This window comes from Panicum virgatum, chromosome 3N (genome assembly GCF_016808335.1).
Source record: "Panicum virgatum strain AP13 chromosome 3N, P.virgatum_v5, whole genome shotgun sequence".
In the NCBI taxonomy this organism is placed as follows: domain Eukaryota; kingdom Viridiplantae; phylum Streptophyta; class Magnoliopsida; order Poales; family Poaceae; genus Panicum; species Panicum virgatum.
In genome coordinates, this window is record NC_053147.1 from 5481945 (window position 1) to 5499505 (window position 17561).

General features: G+C 43.8%; 3 protein-coding genes and 1 long non-coding RNA gene across 4 annotated transcripts; 2 read left to right on the plus strand and 2 right to left on the minus strand.

Moving 5' to 3' along the window:
- Positions 1-2049: 2049 nt before the first annotated feature.
- LOC120663889 (E3 ubiquitin-protein ligase SINAT5-like) lies at positions 2050-6594 on the plus strand. The gene is made up of 3 exons (XM_039942830.1): positions 2050-2513; positions 5510-5896; positions 6028-6594. Exons 1-3 carry the CDS (start codon positions 2214-2216, stop codon positions 6385-6387), a joined length of 1047 nt encoding a protein of 348 aa, XP_039798764.1. The 5' UTR covers positions 2050-2213; the 3' UTR covers positions 6388-6594.
- Positions 6595-8851: 2257 nt separating this feature from the next.
- Positions 8852-10424, minus strand: LOC120663890 (translation initiation factor IF-2-like). The gene is made up of 2 exons (XM_039942831.1): positions 9282-10424; positions 8852-8947 (listed from the first exon to the last, which is right to left on the minus strand). Exon 1 carries the CDS (start codon positions 10345-10347, stop codon positions 9301-9303), a length of 1047 nt encoding a protein of 348 aa, XP_039798765.1. The 5' UTR covers positions 10348-10424; the 3' UTR covers positions 8852-8947; positions 9282-9300.
- On the minus strand, positions 10375-11445 carry LOC120663891. Its single transcript, XM_039942833.1, has one exon. The coding sequence runs from the start codon at positions 11302-11304 to the stop codon at positions 10642-10644; it is 663 nt and encodes a 220-aa protein (XP_039798767.1). The 5' UTR covers positions 11305-11445; the 3' UTR covers positions 10375-10641.
- A 1697-nt stretch (positions 11446-13142) lies between these two features.
- On the plus strand, positions 13143-14027 carry LOC120663893. Its single transcript, XR_005670645.1, has 3 exons — positions 13143-13196; positions 13337-13403; positions 13994-14027. It is a non-coding gene; the product is annotated as an uncharacterized LOC120663893 (long non-coding RNA).
- The last annotated feature ends 3534 nt before the right edge of the window (positions 14028-17561 follow it).

Below are 17561 nucleotides of genomic sequence, written 5' to 3' on the forward strand. Positions count from 1 at the left end.
ACTATTAAATTGTTGTTTTATATATGACTAATATCTTTACATAGAGGACAAGCTATATAGCTCTTGAGAATAACTACGCAACAATGCAAATGCAAGATAATACAAGTTATGAGTTTCTTTTGGGGGAGGGGATGTTGCATAGGTTGTAATTGTTGAAAGTGGTAGTGAGGAGGGGGCGCCAAGTGATGGAATTCATGCATGAGAGAGAGAGAGAGAGAGATTCTATGAGAAATTTCTATTGGAGGTACACTTAGTTATTTGTATGGAGCCACAAGCTTTTTTATCTGATCCTAGTTCTATAAGAAATTTATGTTGGAGGTACACTTAGTTGTTTTGTTGTGATTTAGTTATCAATTGAGTACACAAGTATTACGATTCCTCATTTTGTCTTTCTTGTCTAGTTGTTATTTTATTTTTCTCACATTTATTTGTTCATGGATGAAACCTTCTTCCTTCAGAGAAGGAGCAAAATAGCAAACATGTTTAAAATTATTTTAATGTGCAAGAAGCTAGCTGAACTATGATCCTATCACTGCAAGTGAAACTGAAATAATCCTCTCACTAGAAATTTAATTTAAAAATAAGCAGAAATAAATGACTATAGCTTACCAACTAGATCGAATTCATTGCACCCTAATCTACCTTTTTTCATGTAGTTTCTTCTCATTAGCTTCATATGTTATACTAGAAATTTTACTAAACAAGTGGTGTTCTCATTGTTAACAGGTTCCTATCGGATAAAATCGTTACATTCTAAAATTTAATAAGAAGAGGCGCTTGCCTTTGCGCTAATATGTTCTTTGTGAACATCAACACCTTTGCATTTGAATAATCGCTAACAGGAGATCTAACAATGGTATATATGGTTTGTAGTGTGATTGTCAATATATAAGCACATATAACCTTGACAACTAATCACACATAACACATTTAGCTCCTATGCACCAAAGAAGTTGAAAGACTGAAGATACTATATGGTGTTTATCGAAGTGGCTCAGCCCCATTTTCATTTCAAATCCAACGGAAGCAATCACGGTATCATTACATATCAGAGAAGAAGGGTAGTAGGGAGACGATAGCCCACAAAGTAGTTAGTACATCATCTAGAACATAAACCTTCCATAAGTTTCCGAAATAAAAGGTAACATGCAACGATATATGAATTTATAAATTTCAGTCATGGTTCTTTGGTTCATATATCGTTGAGGCCTCAACGATATATGAATTTATAAATTTCAGTCACGGTTCTTTGGTTCATATATCGTTGCGTGTTACCTTTTCTAGAAAGTTTGGACGGAAGAGAAACTCAAGGCCATTGAGAAAAGTTGTGAACCAGTAAGATTCAAAACGATGACGAACTGATTTGATCACCGTGCTTGCGGTACTCTCTAGTGACAACACTAAGGATGCCAAGTATCGAGGGCATTTCTGGATCAACTAATTAACCATGGTTGCACGTGATTTTGTTTCATTTCTCCTAAACATTCTAGTTTAATTTAATTCATCAAGTTTTTAGATGCAAAAAAGTGAAGCTGTAAATGTCACATCGAATATGTCGACACATATTCGAAGTATTAAACATGAATTAATTACAAAATAAATTATAGAATATGTCTGTAAACTGCGAGACGAATTTAATAAGCATAGTTAATTCGTGATGTATGTGTCACTGTAGCAGTTTAGTTTCTAATTACAGTCTAATTAGGTTTATTAGATTCGTCTTGCAATTTACATGTAAATTGTGCAATTAGTTTTTTATTTCATTTAGATTTAATACTCCATGTATTGTGCCGTAATATTCGATGCGATAGTTTTGAAATTTTAAATTTTGCATCTAAACGAGGCTGCATTCCTGCACGTCACATTCGCTTGACCCATTCCTATCTTCCCATTCCCTTTTTGTTTTTTTGAACCATACCCATTGCCGTTTCGGTGCAGAGGATCTCGTTTTTCAGGAGAAGACGGCGTCGTCGCTCTTCTCGGTGTCCAGGCCAAAACCAAACAAACGGCGTGACGAGAGGCGCGAGCGGCAGAGCCCCCCCGCCCCGCGGCCACCGCAGTACCGCACCGCACCGCGTCGTCGTCGTCCCCAGCCAACCCAACACAGCGCAACCCCCAAAACGAATCCAACCCCACCTCAGCCGCGGCGCGGCGCCCCTCACCGGAATCCCAGCGCCGGTGCGCGCACGGCACCCGCAGGGCGCGGCGCGGCCATGGACATGGACAGCGTGGAGTGCCTCTCCCTCCCGGACGCCTCCATGGACGTGGACGACGTCGACACCCACCCGCACCACGGCCACCACGCCCACCTCGGCCTCCCGCTCCACCCCGCCCACCTGCCCTCCGCCGGGGCCGGCCGCGCGTACCCCAAGGTGAATGCCGGAGCCGGGGCGGCGGCTGCGGCGGGGGCGGCGGCCGCGGCAGGAGCGGGCGGGGGCCCGCCGGCGACCAGCGTGCACGAGCTGCTGGAGTGCCCTGTCTGCACCAACTCCATGTTCCCGCCCATCCATCAGGTGGGTGCCTCTCTCCAGCTTCTTCGATTTCAGATGGGGTTGCGTGCGGATTTGGGGATCTCGGTGGGGAAAGCCGGGATCTCGACGGAGGCGTCGAATCAAATTGGCCCATTCTGCCGGATTCGCCGTGCGTCGAATTGGGGATTTTTGCTCCCTGAAAGACCGGGTCATTTAGCTGCGAATTAATTGCCATTAAGAGGAGTAATTGCGCGCGTTTGGATTAGTCAACTGTAAAACCATCTGCGAATTGGGGCTTTCCTTGTCAGACGATTTGGTCGCTTTCGTTAGATTTGGAAGGAACCATGTGTGACACTTTGGATCTGGGTTGGACGCGTTTCACTACACGGATTCTCTCCTTGCCGAAGGGTGTATTTGGATTTGTGGAGGATACAAACATTGCATTTGTTGTTTTCCCTAGCTGCAAAATACTTTGGAATGGTGGGAAACAAAATGTCGAGATGCTTATTTGTTGCTTCTCGGTCTCATCTTGCCCTGTTATTGTTAGGACTTGGGAATCTAAAATGTACTGAGAGTCTGTGATGCTGTCGTTTTTCCTAGTCTACCATGGAATTGTAATACTACGGCTGAACACAAATAATCTCGATCATGACCTTTTGAATCGTGGAGAACATCATTTTGATGGACCAGGAGATGAACTGGAATAGAACATCAGTACACTTCTCTCTGAGAACCCAAATGCCATGAGGTAATCCATTTATCATTCTTGATATGATATGGGATGACCTTACCTTTGAGCTATGTTAACAAGGCTCATTCGTTAATGTGCTGATGAAGAAATTAGTACAACTGAGATAAATGTCAGGGAGAAAGTTGCTTCGAAGAGTACGTTTTCAGAGACATATTTGTTTCATTGTCCATAAGTTGTGCACTGGATTCATCTTCCTATGTGAGACTGTGTACTGAAAAGATTTGTTAAAGGCAGCTAAGTCCAACATGTTTCCGTTTAGACCTATTCAGTCTGTACTCTTTATGCCAACTTTGAGTAAACACATGAAAATCTGAAGCCCCTATATCCCACATAGCGGCATAACTTTCTAGGGTCCACCATGAAAAAACACATCAAACAAGCGCACTAAGATACAGTAGTGTCAACCATGTAGTATATGTTTTCCCCTCTATTATTTTGCTAAATTTAATTTTATATGAACATCAGTACATAAGTTTATGTTCCAACCTCTACAGCTGCCTTGCATCTGATCATATTCATTCTAACTACCGTTATAGTATATGTAGCACTAGAATGTAAATTCAGACAAGGGATAGGTAATTCCTTAGACAAAAAAAGACTGGTTATTTGATGTTTCTGGTTGTTGTGAATGGGCCTGCATAACTGTTGCTGTATGTGTGTCTGAGCACACATAACTTTGTGTTGTTTACTTTTGGGTTAGGCCATTAGATTTATTACCTAACCAATAATTCATACATATGTTTGGACATGAGCTGACATGTTTGGGGATGTATACATATGTCTGAACATTAGGTTGAAATTCTTTTTGGAGATTTGATTTGAAGACCTGCAGTATGGGCAAGTGTTCATGTCTATTGACAAAGTAGACTATATTTTGTTTCTGTAGTCTATTTTTGACACTTGTGATTCAAAACAAGAAAATAGAAATTTGTGGAATGATAGTTAGGTGAAGTTTGTACTCTTACAGTCAGGTTTTCTTATGGTAAGGAAAACAGTGGGATTGCCTCCATTTCGGGCCAAACAAAAAACCTTGATGAAGTGAATAGGAATGGCTGTGTGATGTGTCCATTCTAATCTCCTCTGCTCTAATGTGGCATGACTGCATGAGCATTTCCTTGACCCCGTAGTTGTTTAGAACATGATTCAGTGAACCACACAAAATATAGTGTATTGAATTGATACCTATAGTTGAGAAACATCAAGCATTTCTTTTGTATCTGTCAACATAACATTTACTTGTATTGTGTTTTGCATATAGTGGCAGCCTAGGTGAGATCTTTACTTCTGTAAAATGGCTACATATGTTCTAGTTTCAACTTTCAAGGAGCCTGAAAATAAACTCTTTATAGTTTGGCATGCTATGTCAGTTGTTAAGATCTACTATGTCTTTGTTAGGAATAGTTGTCTGGCTATGTCAGCTGTCAGCCTAGGTAAATACTATGCTTTGTTAAGATGTAGGGGTAGCTGTCTGACTATCTCATTTTCACTTGAATTATATAAGCCTGCTGGCTGGCTGTGCAGCTGCAGTTTTAGATAGTATATATTTTAGCAATTGAATGTTTAGTTAGAGAGTTGCCTCTACAGATAAGTTTGAATTGTCTTTTCCTAGGATGTTTGCCTGTCTCTATAAAGACAAGGTAAATTGTTTTGAGAAGCATGAAGGAAGTTATCTTTCTGCCTTATTTGTCTCCTCCCCTGGCTTCTTGGCACACTAGCACCTTCTACCAGGACTACACTGCACGGTATCCACACTTAGCTTTGTTTAAATCCAATAAAGTCGGAGCTGGCCATTGCTGGTTTTTCTTTTTGAATCGTCAGGGTTTTATTTGGTAAAAAGTAGGTCTATCAAAACCAGTTTCCTGTATTGTTGTACATGCTATTTTGCTATATTTTGTAGTGCATACAATGAAAAGTATCAAGTAGAGACGAGCAATGTGGAATTACTCTTGTGCAAGGTGATTTCCAATAAGCTAGGCAAGCATGGAGGTATCACCTACTGCTTAGTCCTTAATTGCTGCATGGGTGTACTAGTTGGCAATTAAGTGCTTTATAGGCACCTTTTCAAGCAGTGTCTATTTACTGTAACTTGTGCTGTTTGTGTTAGGACTATCAACAAGTTCTATCATGAATGTTGGTTATCCTCTGAAATGTGGAAGCACTTGCTCTAGGTGCATATATAATACAGTAATAGAACAGCTCTATTTTGTGGCGCTAAAAGAGACCATTCATCAAATACACCCATTCAGTCGAGTAATTTGATATTTGACATGTATTTGATTTTTTACAGTGTCAAAATGGACATACTTTGTGTTCGACGTGCAAGGCCAGGGTGCATAACCGGTGCCCTACATGCAGACAAGAGCTTGGTGATATCAGATGCTTGGCACTGGAAAAAGTAGCAGAGTCACTAGAGCTTCCCTGTAAGTACTGCTCTTTAGGTTGCCCCGAGATCTTCCCATACTACAGCAAGATAAAGCATGAAGCGCAGTGCAGCTTCAGGCCGTATAATTGCCCTTATGCTGGCTCTGAATGTGCTGTATCTGGTGATATTCCATTCCTTGTTGCACATTTGAGGGATGATCACAAAGTTGACATGCACAGTGGCTGCACATTCAACCATAGATACGTCAAATCCAACCCACGAGAGGTTGAAAATGCCACATGGATGCTAACAGTAAGTATTAAACTACTGAGTTATTCTATCTCTGATATTTGTTTTTGTTTTCTGTTCTTTGATTAAGGAGTAAGGTGTAGGATATGTATTTTAAATTAATCTGACTTCTTCAATGTTTCTTTTACGGTTAGGTATTCCATTGTTTTGGGCAGTACTTCTGCCTGCACTTTGAAGCCTTCCAGCTCGGAATGGCTCCAGTTTATATGGCTTTCCTCCGATTTATGGGGGATGAGAATGAAGCAAGGAACTATACATACAGCCTAGAGGTCGGTGGTAACGGTAGGAAAATGGTATGGGAAGGCACTCCAAGGAGTATCCGAGACAGCCATCGCAAGGTTCGGGACAGCCATGACGGCCTCATCATCCAAAGGAACATGGCGCTGTTCTTCTCGGGCGGTGATAGGAAGGAGCTGAAGCTGAGGGTGACTGGCCGGATCTGGAAAGAGCAGACCAACCCGGACGGAGCCTGCATTCCGAACCTTTGCAGCTGAGCAAATTAAACGATTGAAAAGAGAGAGAAAAGATTGTGCTATTTGGCTGGCTTGTTATTTCAAAATTGCCATGTTGTTGTGTTTTCATTATAGTATGTGGCTGTTGCAATGTTGTACCGTAAGTGAAATTTTAGGATGTAAAATGTTCTTGTAAAGTAATTGTGTATAACAAGTCCAAGAAATCATACAAGTTGGCCCATAAATGTCTGTCTTGCGTTCTTCTGTCGTCAGACTTTCACTTCTTGGATTTTCATAGGAAGGTATTGAGCACAGTTTTGCAAGAAGAGCTCCATGATCATGTTCATTTGATAGACTATGTATATGAATGCGAAGAAAATTGAAGGCACAGTTACGCCAATCTTTGCCTGAAAAAACTTTGCAGTATCGTGCCATATCGATGACAACTCTTAACAAGATTAAGTTTCTAGAATGATTATGGCAACTCTTTTGCTCGCAATCAAATATAGTTGGAAGTATGCTCTCTTTTTATCACAAATGCTCTATGCTTTCGAGGCCTATACAGTCTACGAACTAGAAAGCAAAGCTTTGACCACTATATCTTCCATTAAAATGTATTTACAGAATGGAAGGTGCCTGATATCATTCAAGAGTTTCAAAGGCAATTCTACATGTAAAATGTCTGCGATGTGCCGATGTCACCCAGCAGCCAGCAGGAAAATAAAAGGAGGCAGCTCAATGCATCAAATTGGGTCAGGGTTCTGTATGCTGCTGCTAGTTTTGAGTTTTGACTGTGAGCAGTACCATTTCTGTACCTCACTTCATGTCAAAACACAGCATCTTCCTGCTAGATCTGCTGCTGGCGTGTGAGATATTCTGGTGCAGTGTACTACATTGGACAGCACCTGCATTTGGCGACAGACACAGACAGACAGATACTTGTATGGGAGTAGAGTAGGTGCAGCTTCGTTTGTCAGTGGCCGGAGTGTGTGGCAGACATGCACACTTGGAGGGCCTTTGTTATTTTCCCATCAGGGAATCAATCCTGCGTATGACCAGTTGGATGTCATAGGATACAGACGGGCATTAGGACTATTATTGCCCCTCATCTTCTATACCATTATACAAGGCTTGTTTGTTTCACAACCTCATGACATATTTCCATGAAAGTATTTTACATATTAATAACCTTATTTGTTTCACATATTAGAGAGAGAAAATAGTATTATTTACACTCTTTGCACAAATACTACTCCGTAGTAGCTTTGGCCAGTGGCGGATCCAGGATAATTATTAGGAAGTGCTTTCTTCTACTTCTAAACAATTTTAGCCTCTTCTCACAGTGTATTCATGTCAAAAAACTATAGGATGGGCTCAATGAATTCAACGGCGGTAGGAGGGGCTGGATCCGCCCCTGGCTTTGGCCAACTGTAACATATAGATGACAGATGTCTCGGTAAAAATAATGAGATGACAAATGACGTGGGCCAACTCTTGCTTCGTTTCACGTGGTGGGTTCAAATAGGCCCACGGACCCCAGCGAATAATTGGTCACTAGAAACACCAAGCGGCATGTGCGTTTGTGTGATCACTGATCAAGCTAACATTGCAGCCTTTGAATTATGATTGATGCCAGGGTCTTCGCCATAACTGAACTAAAAGGCAGTCATTGTTACAGTTCGCTGAAAATGTTACCCATCGACGAGAATTTTCATGAAAATGTCATTGATTCACGACAGTGGTTGCATGTGACCGAAGATTCATGTAAATTGCTCTGGCTCGCCTCTGAAAATATTATTAGACAGTGCTTCCTTCAATACATTCTATTCAGCTGGCTTGTCAGCCAACCGGCTAATAAAGTTTTTCTCTCGCATCAAATCAGCATCAACCACCAGTATTAGTCAGCGAGCAGTATTTTTCTCTCACAATAAATCAGCACTAGCCACTAACCACCCACAATAGGGTAGGATTATTTTAGATGTATGCAGAAAGTACAATGTGGCTGCTGTACAACATGGGAGGTCTGCCGTGACAGCATGGTAGGTTCATGTGGTCCGTGTGTCAGTGTCAGGCAGTTTTTTTTACTGGAATTTTTAATTTCCATTCTGAGAACGTTGAGCAGGTTACAAACAAAACAACCACGGCCGGGAGAAACCAGAAACGTCGGCAGCACATGCATGCTTCACAGTTCACACCAGCCAGTGAGTAACCACTGCCATCCTGATCCGCTAACCATCATCATAATCTAACCACCATGCCCACCAATTATGCGTCGTACAACAGCAACTTGAGTTGGTGAAGTGCAGAATATGCCCCCCTTCAATCGCCACCAAGATAGCATCAACAACTCGCATTTTACAAGGACATCTAAACTGCAGTTTGCAAGAGGCATCTCAACTTGCATAGTTAAGGGCATCAGAACTGCATTTTTGCAGTAGTATTTCATATTTCAACTTGCAAGATGCGGACATTCGCAATGACATTTCAATTTGCACTTGCAGAGTTCTAGCTGGAATCATTTCTAGGATGGACAAGATTCCTCAGATTCAGAAAGAAACCAGTTCCAATAAAAAAGGATGCACGATGAAATACATAACACTACAGGTGTTTTGGAATATGGACTTAAAAAAAGTCCCAGGGACTTTTTAGTATTTAAAAATATTAAATAAATGTTAATTATAAAACTAACTGCAGAACCATGTGGCTAAACTGCGAGACGAATCTAATGAGGTATTTTAATTCATGTTTAGCGAATGGTTACTGTAACATCACTGTAGCAAATTATGAATTAATTAGGCTCATTAGATTCGTCTCGCGAAAAAGCACTCAGCTGTCAAAAAACATTTATAAACAGATTTTATTTAATACTATAAAATAGTAAAATTCCTTTTGATGTGATAGAAACTTCTGAAAAAAGTTTGGAACCAAACAGGGCCTAACATTGCCTGACCTTGTTTACTTGACACAAGGTACCAGTTGTGAATTGTGTAATTGGAACATCCATCTCAAGAACAAACTCTTTGTTTGGTCTGGACGCTGAACACCTAAGACTGAGTCCAACACGAGAGGCAATTCCATTTTTCCTCTCGAGTTGGCACTGTGCATCGCAAAATCTCCGTCCAACGGCCGGTGCAAAAGCCTGAGGCAGTTTGCCTCCGAGAAGAGAGGATGTGTAAAAATACATCCCCTCTCTCCTTGAGGCATTTCGAGAGCGGGAGAAGGGGACGGCGGCGCGGGCCTGCTCCACCGTGTCCATGGCCGGCGGATCCACGACGGAGGAGCACGGACGGGGCCGGCTCGTGCGCATCCTCCTCCGGCGAAGCCGGCCTCTTGGCGCCCGGGGCGGCGATGAGGTGCACGCCGAAGAGCATCGTCGGCGCGGCGGCCTTGAGCTCCCGCCACGGCCGTGGCGGCAACCCGCAGTGGCTCGGGTCGGCCGGCCTCGTGCTCGCCGGCCGCGAGCTCGCCGGCCTCGGATCTGCGGCGGCCCTCCTCCCTCGGCGCGGGGAAGGCCATAGCGCCGCCGGCCCGTCCTCCCGCCGCCTCCCTCCCTCTCCAGGCCGACGGAGTAGCAGAGGGGCGCGTCGATCCGGGGGCGGCGGCGCGTCGATCCGTCCGCTCGCGTCGATCCGGCGGCGGCGCGTCGATCCGTCCGCTCCGCCTGGCCCCGCCGGCCGCTCCTCGCCTCGCCGAGCTCGAATCATGTCGCAGATCGACGCGGCCATCGCGTGCACGGAGTACGCTCGCGCCTTTGCCCTCCTCGACACCGCCTCCGAGCAGGGGAAGGGAGGGCCGCCGGGACTGTCGTGGCCGGAGCTCGAGCGGGAGGAGGGAAGGGGGCGGCGCGGGCGGCAAATGGAGGAGGGGAGGGGGCGGCCACCGGCAGGAAGGGGTGGCGGCGGGAGGAGACCGGCGGGAAGGGGTGGCGGTGGGAGCGGCGCTGTTGGAGATCGGCTTTTTTTGCGTGCGCGATGCAAACGCTGTGGCGATGCAAACTGCCATTTGCCTTCCTCGTTTTCCTTTCCGCTGTTGAAGTCAGTCTAACAATCTATCAGTAATAATCTACAACATCAAGAACACAGCACAAATCTAGTAACCATGGTAAACTGAAAAAAAGAACTAGAAATCTTCGGAACCAAAGGGATTAATCTAATTTACAAATCGGCGGAGCATATCTTACAATTTCACTGACTGAACCGAATCCAAAGAAGCTAATTTGATACTGAGACTGAGAGTACTACCAACGAACCAGGCTGATGAGATTGTCAGATCTTGGCCGGCCGCCGAGCAGTAGTGTCAGCACCGGAAGCCGAGCACGCGGCCGTCGGCCGGCGAGACGCCGATGCGGCAGACCTTGGCGGCCTCGACGTGGTGGGTGAAGACCTTGAGCACGGTGACCTTGCCCTTGACCACCAGCAGCGAGTCCACCTCCATCACCGGCTGCTGCTGCTGCTGCTGCTGCTCCACCAGCGCGGCCGTGACGTGCGGCGACGGCCCGGACGCGGGAACGGAGATGGTGGCCGGCTGCGCGGCGGCGGGGCCCGCGACGGCGAAGGCGGGGACGTCGAAGCTGGTGGCCATGTACTGCGTGCGGCCGCCGTCGATCTGGCCCGCGGGGATGTACATGGAGCCGACCTCGCCGCCGGCGCAGGCAACGCGGAGGGAGCTGTCGTAGTGCGCGAGCGGGGCGCGGTTGGGGTTGCGCACGGAGGCGAGCTGCTGGAAGGTGAAGGAGACGGTGCCGTTGGCCGCGGCGAAGGCGGGCAGCTGCACGGCCTTGACGGCGATGGCCGGCGCGCGCGGGCGGTAGAGCAGGAACAGCGCGGCCGCGGCGCCGCCGGCGGCCAGGAGGAGGAAGAGGAGGGCCACGACGCAGGACGCCGCGGGGGAGGACGAGCGGTGGCCGGAGCGCGCGGCCGCGTAGTACTGCGGCGGCAGCCCCGGCGCCGATCTGGCCATGGCGGCCGCCCCGGGCGCGCGAATCTTGCGGGGGTTCTTGGTGGTGGTGTGGTGGCCTGGTGGGTGTATCCGAGGAGGGGAGGCGACGAGCAGAGCAGTGGGGTGTCGGAGGCTGGTCGCTGTGCACGCACGGGCTCGAAAGCAACGGGAGCGCCGCTCCGTGGTCGGTGGAGCAGTTTGTTGTATTGGGCTGGGCTGCAGGGCGCGCTGGGCCTGAGATGGGGCGAGCTGGGCCTGGGCTGGGCAGGTGGTTTCTGCGCGAAATGCGCGGGGCAGAGCATCGCCTCGCCTGCGCACGCCGCACTGACAGGCCGGACCCACAAGTGCACACTCTGGTCGGTGGGGCCTCTCCGCGGTCCACCCTCCACGCCACGCCCTCCGCTCTGGCCGGACCCACAGGAGGAAGACGAAGACTGATAAGCATAAGGGCAGGGGCAATCTAGTCCTTTAACCATCCTTTGCCACGCAGGCTGCCGATGCGAGCACCTACGTGCCCTGCTACGTCAGAGAAAGTGGCAGAACTGCTAGTTTTCAGTAGGTTCGGTGGCAAAAATGTAAGAGCACATACAAAACTGGTATACGAAGGAACGCCATCCCTACCGATGCCAAATTTCTATATATTAATTGTGCACCGCTCGAGGGCTAGGGAGCCTATCCACAACATAAAAAAAGACGTACACCGTACGGTCAGCATCTTACGTTAGGCAATGTCGCGCTTCGCCCACACCTGTTGCCCGTGACGTGTCATACTTGGATTTGCTGGAACTTTCTCGGCTTCGCAGGCGTCACCCGTGACTCCGTGACCTTATCGTCTCGCCTCCCTCTTCCTGCCTCTTCCTCCCTCAATTTTCCCCTGCGACCGACGCCCTCCTTCCCCATCGACGGAGCTGCGGCGCCCTTCTTCCTCATCGACCAAACTGCTGACGCTACCCCACGCTCTCCCTCCGACCGAGCTACAACATGGCGCATCCGCATCGCTAGCAACCGGATCCCCACTGACCGAGCTCCAGCAAGGCGCATCCCCAACCCTAGCAAGCGGATCTCCATTGTTCAAATCGCACTGACCGAGCTCCAGCACGGCGCATCTCCAACCCTAGCAAGCGGATCTCCATTGTTCAAATCGCAGGTTCAGTTCCATCAATAAGGTATGTCCTCACAAAACAGCTGCGCCAATCTACCCAGATGAATTTGTGTTGCTTTTCCTATAACCATTTCTACAAAGCTTTCTTAAACTTACTTTGGCTCATTCAGATCTGGATCCGCAAATGCTATTCCAATGACTAGCTTCTGCGCCTGTTGCCTCCTCGTGTGTGCTACCCGTTCATAGGTAATTTCCGTTTTCATGAATCCGCTCTGATTTAATCTAAGTACCCTGAGTTCTATTCCTCATTTATCGTTTACGCAAACAAACTGACCTAATGTGACCTGCTACACCATAATGCACTACCTTCTTAGTACTAATGGTTCTAAGTGTGCTCCTAATTCACAGATTGTCGACCTCACTACACATTTGCTCAGAACTGGTTAAAGCTCTGTTGCTTCCCCGTGTCTGCTATCTGCTAATAGGTATGTTTCCTTTATACAAATCCGGGGCAGATTTAACTTAAGTAGCTGAGATCTATTCCTCGGTCATTGTTTTCACAAAGAAACAGACCTAGAATCAACTGCTATACCATAATGCACTGCAGATTTAACTTAAGTAGCTGAGATCTATTCCTCAGTCATTGTTTTCACAAAGAAACAGACCTAAAACCTCCTGCTATAACATAATGCACTATCTTATAAATACTGATACTTCCAAATGTACTTTTGTTTTACAGTTCACTGATCTGACTGCACAGTTGTTCAGAGCTACTTACAACCTGGCAAACCCTATCTGCTTAAACAATGAGGTTCGTCCTACAAATTTTTATGGCAAGAGAAATATTACTCTTCTAATTGTATCTATGAACATAATATCTATTTTCTTCGAATTGCATCATACTGTTTCCGTTTAGATGTCGCTTCTCATATATGTTGAATTTGTTTACAGATCTACATTTCACTAAGGAGTACACTAGAAACCTTGTGACTTCAACGGAACGCCTAAAACATTGCTGGTAATTATTCAATAACACCACACTTTCTTCTTCGTTCTTATATTTAATGAACTTTCAATTTGGTCATGCTTGGACAAATTATTCTCTAAGACATAGCAAGTTAATACGTAATGGTATATCAACACTCCTCAAACAAATCCGAACTCCGTACTATTATATTCATACTACTCCCTAACTAACCTACTAAGATCACCATTGTGTTGGTAAATACTATATATATATATATATATATATATATATATATATATATATATATATATATATATATATATATATACACACACACCCCGGACTGGCTATGATATCAGGCATATTGTCTCATATTGAATAACTAAAAAACCTACTATTGGCTACTATAATAGAGAGACCAGTATGTGTCTCTAACTCTTATCCCTTTCCTCGCTCTTCCTTACTGTACAGTGGCTATATAATTAAACTTCTTACTACTAATATTACATTAACCACCATTATGAGTAATTACCTTATCTAACTACCTTTTTCCCTGTGCTTTTATTTTATTTGATTTTGTTTATTGTATCTTTTTTTCCCTCTTTTCTTTTATTTTTCTCTTTTTTGTAAAAAAGCCCCAGGAAGCAACACTGCCACATTGTACCAAGTACACCATAATCATAAAGGAGACTTCTCCGATAGCCTTGCTTCATGCTGCGGCCTCGGAATGCCACTTGGAATATGTGTCCCTCATCACTGAGATAGCAAGTGATGAAACAGTCCTATGCGGTGTCGAATTGGAACTGCCACAGAGAGAACTAATAGGCCCACGCCGTGAATTTTTTTTTCTGGGAACCTGTTATTACCGAACCCTCCTTAGCATATGCAAAAGCATGCTTAAAAGCAATATCATTCCTGCTGATCTTTTTCAATTTAAAAATAACAAACTATTATTGCGCTGGCATGCTTATCTATAGGGAACTGAACATAGAATATCAATCTGAAATCATGGCATATAATTTTCCACTACAAGTAAATGATTTGCCTAAAACTACCACAAAACCACACCACAGAGACAACCACAGTTAGCTTGCTATTTTCCCGAATAATTTATCCTAAAACTATTGCACACTAAAGATAGCCATAAACACATCTGCTCTTTTAAATTTTTGCCCCTCTCTTTAATGTGTACGTTGTATGTATTTTATTCTTGATTTCCCAATACTATGTAATATGTAATTCGATGAGAGAAGTCTTAAATATTCTTCCCTCCTGTTTTGTATTCCCCCCCCCCTCTACTTCATACCTCCTTTTTATACTACTACTTATTTTCCCTCTTCTTTTACATTAATGATAGCTTCTTTGTCCTAAATACATATTTACATAGACTATTCTAAAAACATATATTACTACCATCTAAGTACTTTGTACTGCCAATTATAACATTCCAGATGTTACTAATGAGACATAGCCATTATATGCCAGTCCTAAGAACAAATCTAATTGCTACTTATGTGCTTGCACAACTTACAGTTTATATACTCCACAGGAGTTAGAGACTGCAACTTTAAAAAAAATATCCTGAAAAATATTCGAACAATGGCCACATCAAAGAATACATATACTGGAAATCCAAATCATCGTGGATGTTCCTCAAAACGACCACGAACACTTGCAGATACAGGTTCTTATGATCCTGTAATATCAACACCATCTGAATGCCGTGCCAAAAGGATTAAAATCTTAAAATAGAAACGCGCTGCTACAGCAGGTATTGGTTGTGCGCTTTCTTTATCGGACATATGATTGCATTCACCATTACTGACCATACTTACGCTTGACCTATCATTAGATCCTACATCTGAACACAATCTATCTCGCAAATGTGGATATTTCACACAAGAATACATCAATGCACTGAAAGGTACAAGATACTTTTCTACCTAATCTCCTATCAATTTCTTTAACAAAAACTAATTTTAGCAACTAACCATATTTATTTTCCTGACTACTTCTTCTGACCTTCAATCCTAATTTGGTATAACAATGATATCCTCATGTCCTTCACGAACAAAAAAAAAGCATCCTATCATGAAAGGTCTTACTTGGGATGTCCTGATGATACATGCAAACATTGCCATGCCATATTCTGGTATGAAGAACGGATCAAGTCAGATTCTTCACGTCGGCAGAATATAATTACTTATAACTCTTGCTGTAAAGGCGAAAAAATAAAAATACCCCGGCCACGTGACCGTCCTGAACCTTTGGCTTCACTAGCAAGATTTGATGGTGATTCCAGAAGCACGAAATTTATACGTAATATCCGTCAATACAACTGTCTATTCGCTTTCACATCAATGGGAGCAAATATAGACAGATCTGTTAACGATGGCCGCGGTCCACCTATATTCAAAATACATGGCCAAGTACATCATCGTATTGGATCTTTGTTGCCTTGTGATGGATCTCCACCAAAATTTCTTCAGCTCTATATATATGATACTTCCAATGAAGTTCAGAATCGAATACAAGCTTTGCATCCAACTGATCAGGCTAATGAATCTCTTGAGCCTTAAATAATTGAGAGTTTGATAAAAAAAAATGCTTGATGAACATAATCCATTTGCAAAGCAATTTAGAGCTGCTCGAGATAGATTAAAAGATCATGAAAATGAGGAATTCATTATTAGAATTGTTGGTGCTGCTGAGGGTGATCCAATTCAATATAACTTGCCAAGCACAGATGAACTGGCTATGCTTGTTGTCGGCGATTTCTCTCTTGATAATTTCAAAAGAGATATAATAATACAGTCCAAATCTGGTAATCTACATCAGATTTCAAGTTTACACCCAGCTTACATGGCACTGCGGTATCCACTTTTATTTCCATTTGGGGAAAGAGGCTTCCAGATTGGAATTTTATATAACATCACTGAATCTGGAAGGCGCAAAAAAAGATGTACCATGACAATGCAAGATTATTATAGATACCATTTCCATTATAGAAAGGGACAGCCAAATCTTTTTTATGCTATGGACTTCTTTCCAGTCAAGCTAAGGTTGATGCTAGAGCTGCCATAGATGAAATTAGACTTTGGTATATATTACAAAACCAAGATAAATTTAGGATGGAAAATCTCCAGGGCATAGCAGATGCTGTTGGTCGTGGTTGCATTGATGGCAGTGAGATGGGTAAGCTAACTGTACTACCAGCCTCACACGCTGGTGGCCGTCGCTATATGATACAAAACTATCATGATGGTGTCGCAATCTGCCGAGTTTTTGGTCCCCCCGACTTCTTTATTACATTTACATGCAACATAAATTGGAATGAAATAAGCTTGGGGATTCTAGAACCAGGTCAAAAACCATCAGATAGAGCTGACATAGTTGTTCGAGTATATAATATGAAACTAGAAGAAATGCTTGATGATATTCGCAGTGGCAGAATATTTGGCCCTGTAGCAGCAGGTACGTCTAAATATTCTCCATACTTACTAATATTTCTTTACAGTAAGCTACAACCTAACTATACATTGTCTACATCTGTCTATATTCCTGATTCTTACTAACTTATACAAAAAATAAACTATGACAGCTCTACATGCAATTGAATTTCAGAAACGTGGATTGCCTCATGCACATCTTATATTCTGGTTAATGGAGGACACCACTAATCCAACACCATCTTTGATCGACTGATTTATAAGTGCTGAGATTCCTTATCCAAATGAAGATCCCTTAGGATATGCTCTTGTAGCAGACCATATAATTCATGGACCTTGTGGACCTCTCAATCCTAATGCCCCATGCATGAAAAATGGTAAATGCTCAAAAGGTTATCCCAAGCCATTTCAAACTGAAACCTCAATTGACCCAAATGGATTTGCCACATACAAAAGACCTGATAATGGTCGCTTTGTCCAGAAAGGTCCACACAGATTATCTAACCAATGGGTTGTACCTTACAATATGTATTTACTTAAGAAATTTCAAGCACATATCAACGTTGAATGGTGCAACAAAGGAATATTCATCAAATATTTATTCAAGTATGTCACTAAGGGACCAGATTGTAGCAAAGCTTACTTTCAGCGCCTCCAAAATGGAGAAGACGTACCTGAAGATGAAAACACAAAGACAAGAAATGAAGTCAAAGAATATCTTGATTGCCGTTACATATGCGAACAAGATGCATGTTGGCGA

Bases quoted from the DNA above. Each gene is read 5' to 3' on its own strand.
- LOC120663889 (XM_039942830.1), top strand. From the start codon at position 2,214: ATGGACATGGACAGCGTGGAGTGCCTCTCCCTCCCGGACGCCTCCATG. The intron at 2,514-5,509 runs GTGGGTGCCTCT...GATTTTTTACAG, and splicing joins TGTTCCCGCCCATCCATCAG to TGTCAAAATGGACATACTTT. The intron at 5,897-6,027 runs GTAAGTATTAAA...TTTTACGGTTAG, and splicing joins ATGCCACATGGATGCTAACA to GTATTCCATTGTTTTGGGCA.
- LOC120663890 (XM_039942831.1), bottom strand. From the start codon at position 10,347: ATGGCAGTTTGCATCGCCACAGCGTTTGCATCGCGCACGCAAAAAAAG.
- LOC120663891 (XM_039942833.1), bottom strand. From the start codon at position 11,304: ATGGCCAGATCGGCGCCGGGGCTGCCGCCGCAGTACTACGCGGCCGCG.